The sequence below is a fragment of the Limanda limanda genome, chromosome 13 (assembly GCF_963576545.1).
Source record: "Limanda limanda chromosome 13, fLimLim1.1, whole genome shotgun sequence".
In the NCBI taxonomy this organism is placed as follows: domain Eukaryota; kingdom Metazoa; phylum Chordata; class Actinopteri; order Pleuronectiformes; family Pleuronectidae; genus Limanda; species Limanda limanda.
In genome coordinates, this window is record NC_083648.1 from 4,780,293 (window position 1) to 4,796,825 (window position 16,533).

The 16,533-nt window shown below is 43.7% G+C and overlaps 1 protein-coding gene across 1 annotated transcript in view; it reads left to right on the top strand.

The window, feature by feature from the left end:
* The first annotated feature begins 8,325 nt into the window (after positions 1–8,325).
* The window catches only part of kirrel1b (kirre like nephrin family adhesion molecule 1b), a 33,719-nt gene continuing 25,511 nt past the window's right edge, over positions 8,326–16,533 (top strand). Inside the window, exons 1-2 of the mRNA XM_061084530.1 lie at positions 8,326–8,335; positions 11,962–12,111. Of these exons, the coding sequence (XP_060940513.1) occupies positions 8,326–8,335; positions 11,962–12,111 (160 nt within the window). The remainder of the gene's footprint in view (positions 8,336–11,961; positions 12,112–16,533) is intronic.

Sequence of the window (16,533 nt, forward strand, 5' to 3'; positions counted from 1 at the left end):
TAAATTATATACGTCACATACACTGTGTATATTGTAAGTGATGTATATTGGCAGCTACACGCCATCTTCTCAATCCTCCTCTGACTCTTTGAGCCGTCTGGTCAGGACGAGTCGAGCAGCGACTCTTTGTGTCACTCGCTCGGAAGTCAGACGTCAGAATTCACCGAGTGAACTGAAGCCTGAACCCACAGCCTTATAATTTATAGCATGTGAGCTGAGTTACTCACAGCGGAGTGAGTCCCCACTTTGGGTGGAGACGAATCCACTGGACCTCGTGAAGCAGTCGACTTTGTCTCTAACCGCAGACTGCACCTCCCCCGAGGGCGTCCCAGCACAGGCTGCAGGTCAGAATGCAAAGTTTAACTTTAATTTACTTGAGTCTACGTCTGAATCTTGATGGCACAAGAAACATTAACTGTCAAAAAACAATGACGGTTAAAAGAACGATGTTCTAAGAGTTTATACGTCTTATATACATGGATCCATAAATATTGGTAGCTAGCGGATATTCGGAACAAGATTCTACTCAACTACAGTATAAAGGCTCTTGTGTTTGTGTTTGATCGTTTGTGCTGTTTACGATCCAGAGTATCACAGAATCAGTGACATGATCCACTTCACAAAGCACCTGAACTCCTCTCAGAAGCATGACTGAAGGAGTTGAGGCAGCGGGCGGCTGCAGACAGGCCAGCAGGAGGCGACCCGCCAGAGTCCTGAGCTACTTAGTTAAGAACTACTCTTCCCTTCGCTCCTCTTTTGATTCTCTCCTCCCGGGGCCATCAAAAGGAAAGATGTGGGACCTCCTCTGACAGGTCACGGTGACCCAGTGTAAAGGCACAAGAGGCAACAGGACCATTTAGAAAGTTGTGGGTTTGATCCTCAGCAAAACCTGTTGTTCTTTGAAGAGCCGAATCCAGAGGAGAACACAGGAAGTCAGCAAACTGTTTGGTAACTTTAAGGTTGTGGGTTTGATCCTCGGCAAAACGTGTTGTTCTTTGAACAGTCGCATCCTGAGGAGACACTCAAAGGCCAAAAAAAAGAAAAGAGAGCAGAGTTACAAAACTGATGGGTAGCTTTAAGGTCGTGGGTTTGATCCCTGACAGGTGGATGGATTACTGAAGTTCAATGTCCAACGTCAAGAATCAAGAAAGACAGAGTTTATAAGTGTCCGATAAAGAAGGGGATGAGATCCTAGGTTTTAAGCTCAAGTAATTGTAAAATGCAACATTCAAAGGTTCAAGGAAAATTAGTCTTCATTATCTGACCAAAAAACCTGCTGAGCTTGAAAGATTTGAGGAAGTGAGTTTGACTCTGTGGAGGCTCAGTGAGCTGGTGGTTGTTTTTGAACCACACACCAGTGGTGCAGTGTTTGTTCAAATCCCTTGTTCTGTTGATACCAGTCCTGCTGTAAATTTAGCTCTTGAAAAGCCCATTTCCCACTGGTCAAAAACCCACTAACTCCCACTAACATCCATCTTTTGTCTTGAATGGGAATATCAACAATCTGCATTCACTCCCGGGTCAATTGACTCAGCAGCACACGGGTGTTTTATCGCTTCAGGCTCCGATCGGCGATGATGGAAACATGAGGGTTTAAATCTGGCGAGACAGTGAAGTGAGAGAGAGAGCTTCTCAGTTTGTAATGATACGCCGGTGGAATGATGATGACACCTCCATGTCTGTGGACTGTGGGAGGAAGCCAGAGTCAAACCGGGAACCTTCTTGCTCTGAGGCATCAGTGCTAACAGCACGATGAGGAAGATGAAGAGCGGCTCATGTTCTGGGTTTTTAATGTGCTCGTCCAGTATTTCATGGGGTCCACAGTTGGATAGATATGTAAACACAATCACACTCACACACGCACACACACACACACACATGCACAAACACACACACATGCACAATTGCCCTCCTCTTCTCACATGGTTTTTCACTCCATGCTCATTTGGTGATGTTAATGCCAGCAGACATGTACAGTGTGCTCTAACAGGGAGGGAGGGATGTGTGTGTGTTTTAAGTGTGTGTGTGTGTGTGTCGGAGCGCAAGAGCGTATGTGTGAATGTGTGTGCGGGTACGTGTGTGTGTGTGTACTTACCACTCTTAAAAACCAATTAACAGCGCACAGCAGCCGACCCCCCCACCACAACCCCCCAACCCCCTTTCCCTCCAAATGAAGAGGTGAATTAAACATCACCGAGACCAGATGGGAAGAAATCAGACAGAGGAAAAAGAGAGGGATGAATAATTGAAGACGGAGAGGATCATAAAAAAAAAAAAGAGGGAAATAAAAACTGAAATAAGAGATGAAATGAAATGTAAGAAAGCAGAAGTCAATTAGAGAGACTGGGAGAGAGCTGCAGGGAGAAGCAGATAGGAAGAGAGGGGAGGGGATCGCTGCCACTGTGTGTGTGTCTGTGTGTGTGTGTGTGTGTGTGTGTGTCTGTGTGTGTGTGTGTGTGTCTGTGTGTGTGCCTGGGAGCATGTGTGTCTCTCTTTTTTTTTATTCCGGAAAAGAGTGAAACTAACACAAGCCAGTTGGTTGGAGTCCACCGCTCCGTAATCAGGTCGGATGCAGAACAGAGATGATTAGAACGAACTCGCTCTTACTGAACGGAACTTCACTATATTACATGTGGCTTCATTTGAGTGTGTGTGTGTGTGTGTGTGTGTGTAGCCATAGTCTCCTTCTCATTTGAGTGTGTGTGTGTGTGTGTGTGTGTGTGTGTGTGTGTGTGTGTGTGTGTGTGTGTGTGTGTGTGTAGCCATAGTCTCCTTCTCAACCTTTTCTTTTAATTTCTGAACTCCTTTTCTTTTTATTATGTCTTCTTATTTTGTATAAAACTAAAACTATGAGAGTTTTTTAATATATTTTATCCTTCTCGAGTCATGCAGGTCTCGATTATACTAAATACTAATCACACGCACAGGACATGAATTTGTGAAATCGGATTATAAAAGTAACGAGAGTGATCCTCAGCTTTCCCCCTTTTTAAATTCATTGTTTTTTAAAATTTGGATTTCACACACTCATCGACGTACAATTCCCTGAAATATCATCAAGATCCATGAATTCTTCTCTGAGAAATTAATGAAAATGTGTTAAACGTGTAAAAGAAAGTGGGGAAAGTTAGTTTTAGTTTAATCTCACTGAAAAACAAATAATCTCCCTGGTGGAGTAAACATTAGAGGAAAGGTTGTAGGAGATTTTGTTTACTGCTCCTCTGTGACTGTTAGTTCTGGTTTAGTTTGAATCCTGTTGTGTCGGTCATTGTCAACACATGATAATAATAATATCATTGTTCTCACAAAGTTGATTATTGACATCTGGGAACATGGAAACATTGGAGTCACATGAGTCTAAACAAGGTTTGTCAGATAACGGTAAACTGTAAGAAATGAACAAACCAAGTCTTGGTTTCACCTTCACATGAAGAGTTTGAGATCTCGTGGCTGAACTGTTGGTTTCTGCTGATCTGATTATCTGGGCCCGGTTCCAGGTTTGGAGGAAAACTCAGAGTTTGTGAATCCTGCAGAGATGGAGGAGAAACATGGTTTGAGTTTCCAGAGCCAGAAACCGAGATGACTTTTGCTCTCCGTCAGTTTCTGTGGTAACTTTCTTACTGTGACCTTTAACCTTTAACAAAGTTTCTCCTCCTGAGCCTGAAGGAGCCGGGAGACACGCGGCTTCATTTCCTCATTCGCACATAACAAAGAGTTGGATGAGTTTATGTGAGGAAAGAACTCTGTTAATGTACATGTGGAAATAATGATAAAGATGGAAGATTCCTCGTTATCACATCATATCAGAGAGGATTTCTGTGTGAGGACCTCATGACTTTGGGTCGTTTAACTTTGAGGAACGTTTAAATACATAAAATAACAAACTTTATATCATATGTCTCCTTTAGATGGAAGAAGTTTGTAACCTAAATGCTTTTAAACAAATCCCCAAAATCATTATTTTATTTCTGGGTCAGAATCAAGTTGATAAACAAGTTAAATCTGTTTTAATTATTCTCATCTGGCTCCAGCACTTTGTCCCATGAGGCCCAAACTACAAAAATAAGAAACTCAAGTTGTGAGAAAATTTGAAATTATCCTTTACAACTCTGACATTAACACATTGATTAAAAAACTAAGAGCAATAGTGAAAGTAATCCTGGGGCACTCTCATTAAAAGTGATCCGTAAATTAGCAGTAGATCAGTGTTTCTGGACCAGGAAATCTAATCCCTCCAATGACTTTCGTGTAAATACATAAATCAAGTTTGATGTTTTTATGTCACCAAGCAAAAAGGATATAAAGTGTAATTATTTGTGTGAGTATGTGTGTAGTTTGTGCAGTGATTGTGTGTGTGGTTTGCCTGAGTAGTTTTATGTGACGTGTCTTTGTGTATTATTGTGTGTTTCTGCATCCACACGTTACTAACTGCCCCCTGGATGAGTGTGTGAGTGTGTGTGTGTGTGTGTGTGTGTGTGTGTGTGTGTGTGTGTGTGTGTTTGTGTGTGTGATTTCCAATAACTGCTCCTCTGCGGTGGGCGTCACGCTGCTCCTCTGTTCCGCTCCAAGTGTTTGTGCGTGGAAATAAAAAGTGTTTGGCGGAGAGAGGGACTCTGGGAAATCACAGAGCTGCTGTTTACAGAAAACAGCGAGCGAGCCGGGACACACAGTGACACAGTTATGATCTCCGTGTCCGTCCCTCTGTGTCCTCCTCCTCCCTCTCTCTCTCTCTCTCTCTCTCTCTCTGTCTGCGTCCGTGTTCATCTCTGTCACTTTTAATGCCGTGTGCTTCGGGGGCATAAATATTGCATGGAGGATATTTCGGAAACATCAAAATAAACAAGGCAGCAGTAAACACATCAGCCCGGAGGAACGATGCAGACGCCCCTCGTGGCTAATCACAAACAAACAGGTCGCTGTGTGTATCTGAACTCTGTGTGGAAACGACTGCAGGGACTCACACAGGTTTGAGACGGGACAGAAATCACCCTGAAGACCCAGCTGCAGACCTGCATGGACCAACAGTGGTTTGTTTCCCATATAAGGAGGATAAATGGAGCTGAAACATCTCAATAGCAAGTGCCAATTAATAAACAAATCCAATAAGACGCAACGATGCATTAAAGCCTGTTTCCCGTCACATCCAACATCTGAGTCTGGCTCTCGCTGCTGGTTCTCTCATCATCTATCAGCAGCGTGAGAGCTTTGCCAGCAGTGATGATGGAGACGTATCGTTCAGATCAACACGGCTGAGGAGCAGGTCCCGTGGTATTTGGCAGCGTCGCATTTCACAAGCGAATGTCACTCGTACATTTCTCACATTTGTGAGCCGTGTGAAACTGTAAAGCTCATGCACGGGTCTCATTAAACATGTCAATAATCTAGTGACACATCCATTAGTCTGAAGGTTAACGAGACATTTGATCACAATTGATCTGTGCATAAGTCATTTAATTTTTTGTAAAGATAAAGTCAACTCCCAGGTTACTTGTTGTTCATTTGTAATAGCTTTTGTTTAACCCACTGAGATTAAAAATGTCTGTTACAAGGATGAAAGGAATTAACTGTCAAACACATAAACATTCAAACTTGATCTACAGAACTTCAAACTTTATTTGGCTTCAAATCAGTTTGTATATTATTATAGGAGTTAGGTGCATAAAACATAAAAGCCATAGGTCCATACAATGAAGTTTGATGAGCTTCCACCTTCAGTTTAAACATATTTATATACAGATAAAGATAAAAAGGAGGAATTGTGCTCAGAAATGTTTCTATTAACAAACCAGTGACTGAAAAGACCAATTTGCTTTTGAGTAAAGGTCACTATGGTGAGTTAGAGACTAACAGTTTGTAATGAATGTCCCATGAGAAACGTTATCCAGCATGTGAAGACAAGCTGAGGAATAAACAGATCATCTCCATAGTCTAGAACTTCCACCAAAGAAAAGCAGGAACTTTTCCCATCACACTGAATTTGGGAGTTGATCTATAAGTTGTTTGTAATTGAATGGGACCTTTACTGGGCCTTGGTGGAGATAAGGGGTCAACACATGATAAGAAGTTGTGTTTTCACAAAAGTTCCTCCTTGTTTCAATCCAAAGATGCATCTGCGTTTCAGTAAAATCAACTAAATGATAACAAACATGATATATCTCATGTTTATGGATATTAGATATAAAGTTCATGAAATCAAAAGGTTCTTCTGACCTCTTGTGAAATGAGACTGAATCTGAGTCAATGCCAGATCATGTGAAATTTCCTCTGTAAACAAGTTTCAGAACCAGATTCACCCCAATGGCTTCTTCTCTTTCACCTCTTTCTTTTTGTCTGTGACTCTCTCTTTCCTCCCCCCCCTCACACTCTCTCTCTCTCTCACACACACACACACACACACACACACACACTTTTGTAAATCTGCCGTCCACACTTTGCCCTTTGCTGCCTTTTCAGAAATGGCAAATATATGCACACGGCATATGCAACACAACAGTGACAGAGATGCATGCAGGCATGCGTGTAAACACGGACAATATTCACACATGCACACGCACACACAACACGCAGTGGCAGCGTGCGCCCTCCTGCACGAGAGTGGTGTGTGGTGGTCGGAATGGGAGCGAGTCGTAGCCCCGAGGCGGAGCTGGGACATGAATACACGGCAGTTTTTCGGGTTGGGGGTGAGGAGGAGGGTGAGGAGTTGGGGGGGGGCTTCAGGGTCACAGACCTCACAAACTGTCGTCTCATTTCTGCATAGGAACGGCTTTCTTGCAGGAAATTGCATTTGGCCTCCGGCAGCCAATGCAGGAGGTCTTCAGCTCCAACACTGGAAGCTTTCTTTAGTCCAGACTGTGACCGCTGTTCTTATCAGTTTGAATAACTTCTCAGTTTGAAGCCATGAAGGCAGTTGAGGTTTATATTTGTTAATTTCCCAAAACTCAAACAATAGGAGTGCATGAGAGGTAAGATTTGGTTTGACGGAGCAGTGATATGATGTTGAGCCTTCGACACTGGAACAGATATCGTGAAAAACCTGCAGGAACAGTTACTGTCAGCTTAGGTTGTGTTTTTGTTTTTGTCTTTATTTCTGATCCCTAGCGACAAATATTAATGGGAAACTGGTCATTGTGGGAAGATGTGAAAGATACAGCACAGATAATTGACAGGCATCAAAACTCAAGACAAGAAGCTGTTTATTGACAAGTACTTGTCACCCCGAAGAAAACGAGTATCAGTCATAATGATTCCAGAAATTCACTTGTCATGTGTTCAGGCCCAAAGGAAGTGCAGTGACACATTTGGTGCAATTTGGACTTGTTGTGATATGTTCATTATTATTAACAGACCATCGCTCTGTGGCAGCAACATGGGCAAAAACTGATTCTCCAGTTCAGGTTCTGTGTCCCGACTCGAGCTTCCCTGTACTTTGAATCCGAGGTGAACGGCTCTTTGTGCAGCTGCAGGTTATTAGTGCAACTTTCTGCCTTGGCTCAATGAAACATCCAATGCAACATGCAATTCATAACTTGTAAAATAAACCTTAAACTTCTGTATATAGTGTAGAAAAGACTTGACAGTAGCTTGACCCCATTAACCATCGATAACCAAACTGACCAGTCGAGGTGTTTTGGATCAGAAAACGTTCCAATAACTCATATTGTGGGTGTGACTCATCCAGCCGGGCTGAGATCAGTGAACACTTGTGTGTGCTGTAAGCGACCGCAAAGACAAATACTGTATTTTGTCAATTAGTTTGTAGCGCTGCTTGTTGTGTTTGTCTCGTGTGGGCTCCGGACATTAAACGGCCGCACTGCAGTTTGCAATTTATGCAGCGTTTCGAGGACAAACTCAACCCCCCGAAAAAACTTCCTGCATAAATGCATGAGGCAGCTCGTCCTAGATTAGGCCTTTTTAAAAAGTCTGGTCAATTCAGATCCATGTGTTTGTTCTCAATCAGAATTATGTTCATGTTTTCTACCAGGATTTCAGTCGCTCGATTCTAGGAAAGTCTACGTTTTCCATTAAATCTGAACACGTCGCATTGTTTATCATGAAATATGTAGAAGTATATTTAAAATGCAGTGCGACGTGTGTGCTTTATATTTAAAAGTTAAGAGTATGAACTGAGTGAGTTGGATATTATGTGTGTGGAGGTTTAATAAAACTGTCTGATGGAAAAATAGGACAAAAGTTATTAAGGATAATATGTTTGGACATGGAGGCTGTAATTGTGAAGCCGTGTCTATTGTACCACTGGGTGCATTATGCAATGAGACGGAGAGAGAGGAAGAGGAGATATACCTAACATCATCCCTCAGGGTAATGATGCAGAGAGGTAAAGACGGAACAGATGAAAAGAGAGGAGGAGGAGGAGGAGGAGGAGGAGGAGGAGGAGGAGGAGGAGGAGGAGGAGGAGGAGGAGGAGGGAGGCTGAGACCAACAGAGGAAACAGGCAGAGGAGAGGAACGATACGGGAGGAAGGAAAAGAGGAGAGAGGAAGTGAGAATGGTGGAAAAACACAAAGAAGGGAAATGTTCTGAGAAAAAGAGAAGATGGAGAGAAGGAGTGAAGAAGAAGAAGAGCGAGAGAACAAAGGGACGACACAGGCTGGAGGAAAGATGAGTGAAGGTTTTCTAAATGAGGACAGGAAAAGGAGGAAGATGAAACAAGGTGGGAAGGAGAAAGAAAGAAAAAGAAAAAGGTGGATGAAGAGAAAGAGAGAGTTAGACGAGAGAAGTGAGATGATGGAGAGAGAGAAGCATGGAAAAGGGAAGAAAAGTGAGGAAGAGCACATTTTGACTTTTAAAATTAAGTAAGTTCAAAGTGTGTTTGTGTGTCTGTGTGTGTGTGTGTGTGTATGTGTGTGTGTGTGTGTGTTGGTGTGTGTGTATGTGTGTGTGTGTGTGTGTGTGTGTGTGTGTGTGTGTATGTGTGGGTCTAAATCTGTTTACACAAAATTGGTAATTACAGTTAGGGTTATAAAGTCTCCAGGAAATAAATGTAAGTCAATGCAACGTCCTCAGAACTCATGGAGATAATACTGAGAGTGTGTGTGTGTGTGTGTCTGTGTGTGTGTGTTGGGGGAAGAGGGGGGGAGGAGGAGGGGGGGGTATCCCGTAGGGTTAATTACATCTCTGTTCTCTGTCAGTGCAGCTCTCTCCTCCGCAATCTGAGTCCCTGCTGCAGGCTGACAGGCCGCACACACACACACACACACACACACACACACACACACACACACACACACACACACTAATATGGACCCACATTTTTGCAAACGCAGATATACTTTGCTCTCAAATATTGCAACACACAAGCAGAAATGTTCTGTCTGCTCCTTTTTGTCTTTCTGTCACAATTTCTCTCTCCCTCTCTCTCCCTCTCTCTCTCTATCTCTCTCTCTCTCTCTCTCTCTCTCTCTCTCTCTCTCTCTCTCTCTCTCTCTCTCTCTATCTCTCTCTCTCTTTCTGTCACACACACACACACACACACACCCACACATCACAGTCTGTCCCAGGAGAACATGCGTTGTTCTGTGCAGAGTTACACACGAGGAATCGAGCCCATACTCGTAATAGCTGTTAATTTTGCATAAATCATGCATAACATGACCCACATGTAAGTCACTCATGTCAGCAGGATATCACATCCCAGCAGCTCCGTCTTCCTCTTCCTCTTCCTCTTCCTCTTCCTCTTCCTCTTCCTCTTCCTCTTCCTCTTCCTCTTCCTCTTCCTCTTCCTCTTCCTCTTCCTCTTCTTCTTCTTCTTCTCTGTAGGAAGCAGCATCCACTTCCCTCACCACAGTTTTGTCTCTTCCTAAACTTGAAAGTCAAAGAGCCGAACTTGACTCCAGTTTCATTATTATCGCTTATATCTGGGTTATGGAAAGATCAAACATTCATATTTTCAGGGTGGTGTAAATTGTGTTAAGGAATAAAGACATTTTAATTACTTCCCGAGTTACATACTGGATGTTTAAATATACAATTTTGTCATGATAAAGTTTTTGACATAAGTGTTTTGCAAGTTGTGTTTCAAGACAACTTTGTTCAACAGCCTGAGAAAGAGCTGGAACTTGTGTTGAACTGTTGGTTGTACGTCACTATTGTATTTCATTTTAGTCTATTTTACTTTATAGATGTTTTCTCAAGTTTATGTCTACTTGATTTTATAAAGGATATTGTAAAAGGTCAAAATGGTCGACCTGCAGTAGATTCTTATAATATGAATTCTGTCCCTGCTCTGCATAAATGTACCTTTAAGGACATTTCACTGTTCCCACATCAGAGCAAATCTTTCTACACTTTTTGATTATGTTATCATTGGACCAGAATAACCAGGGGAAAACCAAAACACAACAAAATGACAGCTTCACAATAGTAATTTCAAATGTTTTAGAGACGACTTTCCCTTTAACTTCAGAAGGCAGCGCTCGGTTCACAGTCGCTGCTGAATCGTCTTGATTCCGTGTTCAGAGGGAAAGTTTGTCTCTTTAAAGATGTGAAGATTCAGCCTCAGTGAAGGAGCCTCCGTCACAAACAAGACGACAGGTCATGTAATCCTCCTGACGAATCCCTGAATCTCCCGTTGTCGTCTCCTTTGTGGCTGAATCCCACCGAGACGCTTTCCCACCGAGCCGAGGCCGGCTTCATTAACCAGTTCTGCCTTAATTAGCTAATAGGATTGTTTTAACCACGATCCAAGAACAGAATCGCCCACGGGAAGACAAACACCAACTCTGTGGAAGTGTGTGGAAGTGTGTGTGTGTGAGGCTGTGAGTGCAACTCAGTGTGCAGCTGCATGTGTGTGACTGAGTCAGTAAGGTGTGTGTGTGTGTGTGTGTGTACGTGTGTGTGTGTGTGTGTGTGCATGAGTGCATAAATTGGGTGTGAATCAAATGCTGCATGTGTGCCTGAGCTCCTGTTTGTGTAAGATTCTGTGTTTGTGTGTGTGTGTGTGTGTGTGTGTGTGTGTGTGTGTGTGTGTGTGTGTGTGTGTGTGTGTGTGTGTGTGTGTGTGTGTCGCCACGGTCTCCTTCTCTCCCTTAATTAACGCGTCTTCCTGCAAGAGTTTCTCCAGAATATGAAAGAATTTTTACCTGATGATGCAAACGGCTGAAAACTGAGCCGGGCTGGAGCCTCCTCTCCTCACCTGACACTTTCTCTTTATGCGAGAGCGCTAATGTATGCCGCCGCTACATTTGTAGTTTCCACACTCGTGTATTTTAGTGGCACTGCAATCGCCAAAAGGCTTATTTTGCAGGAGGAAATATGTGTGTGTAAGCAAAATCCTTTGTACTGTGTGATGAAAAAGAGCAGGCTGTATCACAGCTTGGCAATGATGTTCGTTCAAGGCGGGCACGCGGTTACACATCCATGCACTCGCACACAAACTCACAATCACAGACACACGCACACACACACACACACAATACCCACGCAGAGACACACATAAGCCTCAGTGAAGTCCAGGGAAAACCTTGGAAAGTGGGCGAGAGAAGAAAGACGAAACAGAAGCAGAGGAAGTGACAAAATGCAGAATTTAGCCACAGCATTCTGGAACCACTCAGGAGAAGAATTCATATATATGTATTTTTTTTATTTCTATAATGAAAAAAGTGTTAATTCTCCTGCGTCCTACCATTCAGTGTATGTATACGTGCATAAACTCAGGCATACATTCTGAGACCTCACCGTCCCTGAAGAGACATTTCACCCACAGACAAGGTTTGTGTCGAATCAAACTCTTAATAAAAGCACATAATAAAAAAGGACAATAAAAACACCATAAACACACTTAACAAATCAGCTCGGCAGCCTCCGTACGGACGAGCAGGAGTCGATACGGCCGGACAGGGAACCGTGTGGCTCAATACAGAGCAGTAAAAGATGGCAGCTCACGGCCAGGTCACGGTGAAGGGAACTCGGAATTGATTTGCTTCTCTCTGTCCCTCTGCTGCAGCGTGGTGCGTCCGCTTCTCCCAGGAGCCGGCGGACCAGTCGGTGGTGCTGGGGGAGCGGGTGGTGCTGTCCTGCCTGGTCTTCAACTACAGCGGCATCGTCCAGTGGACCAAGGACGGCCTGGCGCTGGGCATCGGCGAGGGTCTGCGAGGTGAGTTGGAGGGGACACAAACCCCGGGGTCGGGGGGGAGGAGAGGGGGAGAAAGATCCCAGCGGCTCCACCAAGCTGCAGGGATCAAAGTGAAGCTCGGCTACGGTTCCAGTTCCCGTTTCGACTATAAGAACCCTGACAAAAGCTATTATGGCTGAAATGTGCAAGATTTTTTTTTTTTTTTCCAACATTAAGGGGAATGAAGAGTGAACAGAGAGGGGGGGGGGGGGAGTTAAGAGCCAAGAGGCGTGTGAGTGACAATCTGGGCAGAAATGAGTCCTGTATATCATGCTGAATTAGAGAAAATCCCTCACAGTGCTGACAAAAGCAGACACACATTCACATTTACATTTTAAGCCGACACGCACGTCGTCCAGAGTGACTCACTGCGAGAGCAACAGTTCAACACGCTGCGCTTCAGAGACGCAAACAAAAGTGAGATGAGTCAACGGGTCGGAGACACAACCACCGGAGACAGTTTCTCTTTTTTTTTTACGACACTCAGGAAATGGTCAGAAATGTGACAATTAAAAAGAAAAGGCGGCAGAGGCATAAAAAATGTCCTTCACTGACCCTCAGCTCCATTTCCTTTGAATACTTTCAAGCCACAATTAGTGAGAGATGACGTTTTTTATGACTGCAGCTGCCGATCGCTGTCCCTCTGCACCCGAGATGGATTTTTGGCAAGAAATGAGGATGATCCCCCGACTTTCATTGGATGGAGGATGAAGACGTGTCTCTGTCCCTCAAACGAGCGACTTCATAATGAAGGAGGGAGGATAATGAAATGAAATAATCCGTTAAGAGCCTCTTGTTGACGAAAAGAGTTCCATCAAATTATTTCACCCGCAAATTTGTTGTTAAACACGAACGACTTTTTCTGAAAACCTGACATTGAATCACAATTTCTTATTATTGGGGCCCGAGCACTGACATAAAAGGTCAGGTGAGGCCCTATTGAAATTGTAAGGATTATTATTATTATTATTAGTAGTAGTAGTAGTATTATTTTTCAGGCAAATGAATTGGCTTTTTGAGGGCTTTACCATGCTCAAATTCTTACCAAAATTTGCAGAAAGTTAGAAAGTGGTGAAAATTTACGTATTCTGAAGGAATTTTCAATGGGCGTCGCAAATTGGCTCAACGGTGCCCCCCCGAGACCCCTGGAACGTGTTCACATTGACCGGTCTTCACAAAAATCAATATACAGGTGTATCATGACCAGACAAACAAAAAAGTCTGTAGTTGCAATTGGAAAAACACAACAGGAAGCCTGCTATTTTGCATTTAGTGGCCACTTCGGCCATATTCCACATTTTTACTTCAATTTACTTTTACTTTTTTATTGTGTTTGAATCAAAGCAGGATCACTGATGCAAAAAATACAAAATACATATTTGTCCTCATGTTACATCCAAACTCTTGTTCCACTTATGGGCAAAGCTTTTATGACCTGTATTAAACTCTATTTCAAAAATCATCATGAATACATTGATGATTGATGAATAAAATTGTCCTGAGATGTCTTTATCAAACCCTTATGACAACAGTTGTAATTGAGTTTTGATATTTTACTGTATAGCCATAAAGTTTATTAAAAACTAGAACGACATATTTATCTCCGCGAAAGGTCCAACAGTTCAATAAATCCACATTTTTATGTGGATCTGCAGCAAATTTCACACACTCGTAAATATCCGTCCCCGACTCGTGCCCGCCTTTGTTTTTCCATCTAGATCCAGGAATTATTCCCTGAGAGATCAATAAAAATGTCATAAAAATGATCCACCTCCGGATCCAGATCTGCACCAGAGTTGAACTGGTTCATTCCTGGTTCAAACCTCATCCTTCCACCAAGTCGCACAATAAACCATTTCGTTGGTTTTGAGGAATCCTGCAAAATATCAGTCAGACGGACGAAGGAAAAGAACATAACCTTCCTGAATATTAGATGACATAACAATAAGTACATTAACACTCATATACGTTGTTCCCCTTCAGCCTATAAGTCCCATCTACCCTCACACTGTGAAATCATCCACATGAGACTACACACACACACACACACACTAAAGCGCACACACACACACATCCACCCACACACACACCCACACACACACTGTACATGCTGTCACTCGAGAGGTAATCTGACATGTGATGTGAATCTTGTGTTCGACTCAATTAAATTCACAGGTTCAGAAAAGGTCGGCACATCTCTCTCACTTTCCTCTCTCTCCCTCTCTCTCTCTCTCTCTCTCTCTCTCTCTCTCTCTCTCTCTCTCTCTCTCTCTGCCTCTCCTCCACTCGTCTTCCAGTGTTATCATGTCATGTCACAGTTGGAGAATCACACGTGTGCATCATGAAATTAATAACCGGTTCTCTCTCTCTCTCTCTCTCTCTCTCTCTCTCTCTCTCTCTCTCTCTCTCTCTCTCTGTCTCTCTCTCTCTCTCGTGGAATAGAGTATCAAATCGTGGCTGTTTTTTCAGGAGCAGCCGGACGTCAACCAACAAAATGTCACAAAATGGCCTCTTCTTCTCTTCTCTGCTCCTGTGTGTGTGTTTCAAACAGCTTCATCATCAAAGCTTCTGGCTTGTTGTGTTTTCTCTCAAACCCTCTCCTGCTTTTCTTCTCCCCTCCTCTGCTTCCTGTCTTTAATTCTCTTTCTGTCTTCACAGCCTTTTGACAAACACACACCAGCGTTGGAGAAGCACGTTGTTCCCTTTGTCCCTTCGTGCTTTTCACCCGTCTGTCATCACCTCCTGTCTGTTCTTTATCCTCCGATTCTCTCTGTTGCCTTTCCCCTCCGTCATCTCCTCACATCCCTTCAATCTTTGGCTCCTCTTGTGTTGCTATTTTTTATCGTGAAGGGTTTTCCAAATCCTTTCCAAAGCCTCCGAGCGACCAGCCCACACGGCCGCGGCCGGTCGCTCAGAGTTGATTCGCCACATCTTCATCTTCTCTTTCACTCTGGCAGCGGCTCCTACCGCTGACATTGACCCGACCAATGCGCTGATCTGTTCCACTTCACACGCGCCGCTGCGATATGGCTTTCATAAATTTCTGCGAGAGCCACTTACAGCTGAGTACAGTGAGCTCCTCCGCGGCTGAAATACGAGCCGCCTGCACCTCCAGGGCCAAATATCAAATGAGCTTCTTTTTTTTTTATTTGTAAAAGTCGTGTCACATAGTCGATGCGTCTTTTGTGTTTTGGTGGCGTTTTTCTTTTGGTGCAGAACGAGACATTTCAATGAAGGAGATCACCCACAATCAAATCTTCCACCACAACAAGTTCCAGCCCGACACCGATCGGTAGCAGAACGATAACGGATTCATAGAGGAGAAGCTCATACATCGTCAATACTTGCACCTACAAATATCATTAATGATTCTTATCCAGCGTTGTGTTACATGAACCGTGACGTGTAAGAGGTTGTTGTTATGCGCCCTGTCTGATTCCACACAGCTTAATGACAGAGTGGGTGGTAGTAAATTCATACCTGCAGTTTGAACTCCCACACACATGCAGGAGATCTGCGTTTATTCACTGGTAAAAAAATAAAAATAAATCAAAAACAGCTTCTCGACGCGTTGTGCAAAATATGAAATGCATGTAAAGAAAATGTCCTTTTTCATATGTGGGAATTGAACCAGCAACACACTGCACATGTGTGTCTTTGTTATGTGGATCCATCTATTCCCTACCTGCAGGCGTCAGTGGTGGCAATGTTTTTTGTTCATCCTCCTCCTCCTCCTCCTTCGTCTCCTTCTCCCTGGGGTGCATTCACCTCTGTGGTTGCTATGCTGCGAAGTGGATGATGTAATCTCCACTAATACTGTTGTCGCCCCCCCCCCTCCCCACCCTCCATCCACGTCACCCCCCTTTCTCTCCGAACCCCAGTTGCCTGCCTCTTGCCATCTGAATCCATGATGTCATATCAGGATTGGGCACGAAGCATCAATGAGCGCCCCCTAGTGGGACGTCACGCTCAATTATGTCTTTGTCTGAGCGGCAGAGGGTTCAGACGGAGAGAGAGATGGTGGTTGTGTTGTAATTGGACCGACTTTGTGTTTGATTCTGGAGTCGACGCTGCGCATGTGGTCGATGCTTGATCAGTGTTTGTGCAAAAACCCTTCGGCTGTTTGTGTCAGACTGTTCTGTTCTGCTGGCTTGTGTGTGTGTGTGTGTGTGTGTGTGTGTGTGTGTGTGTGTGTGTGTGTGTGTGTGTGTGTGTGTGTGTGTGTGTGTGTTTGTGTGTGTCTGTGTGTGTGTGTCTGTGTGCGTGTTCTCCTGCATCGCACCATTCCATTGTGTTGTTTATATAAAAGGAGCAGCCCATGATCTCCTAAAAAAAAAAGCTCCTCAAAACCCTCAAATCAATATAGTAAATGCTAAGTGTGTGTGTGTGTGTGTGTGTGTCTGT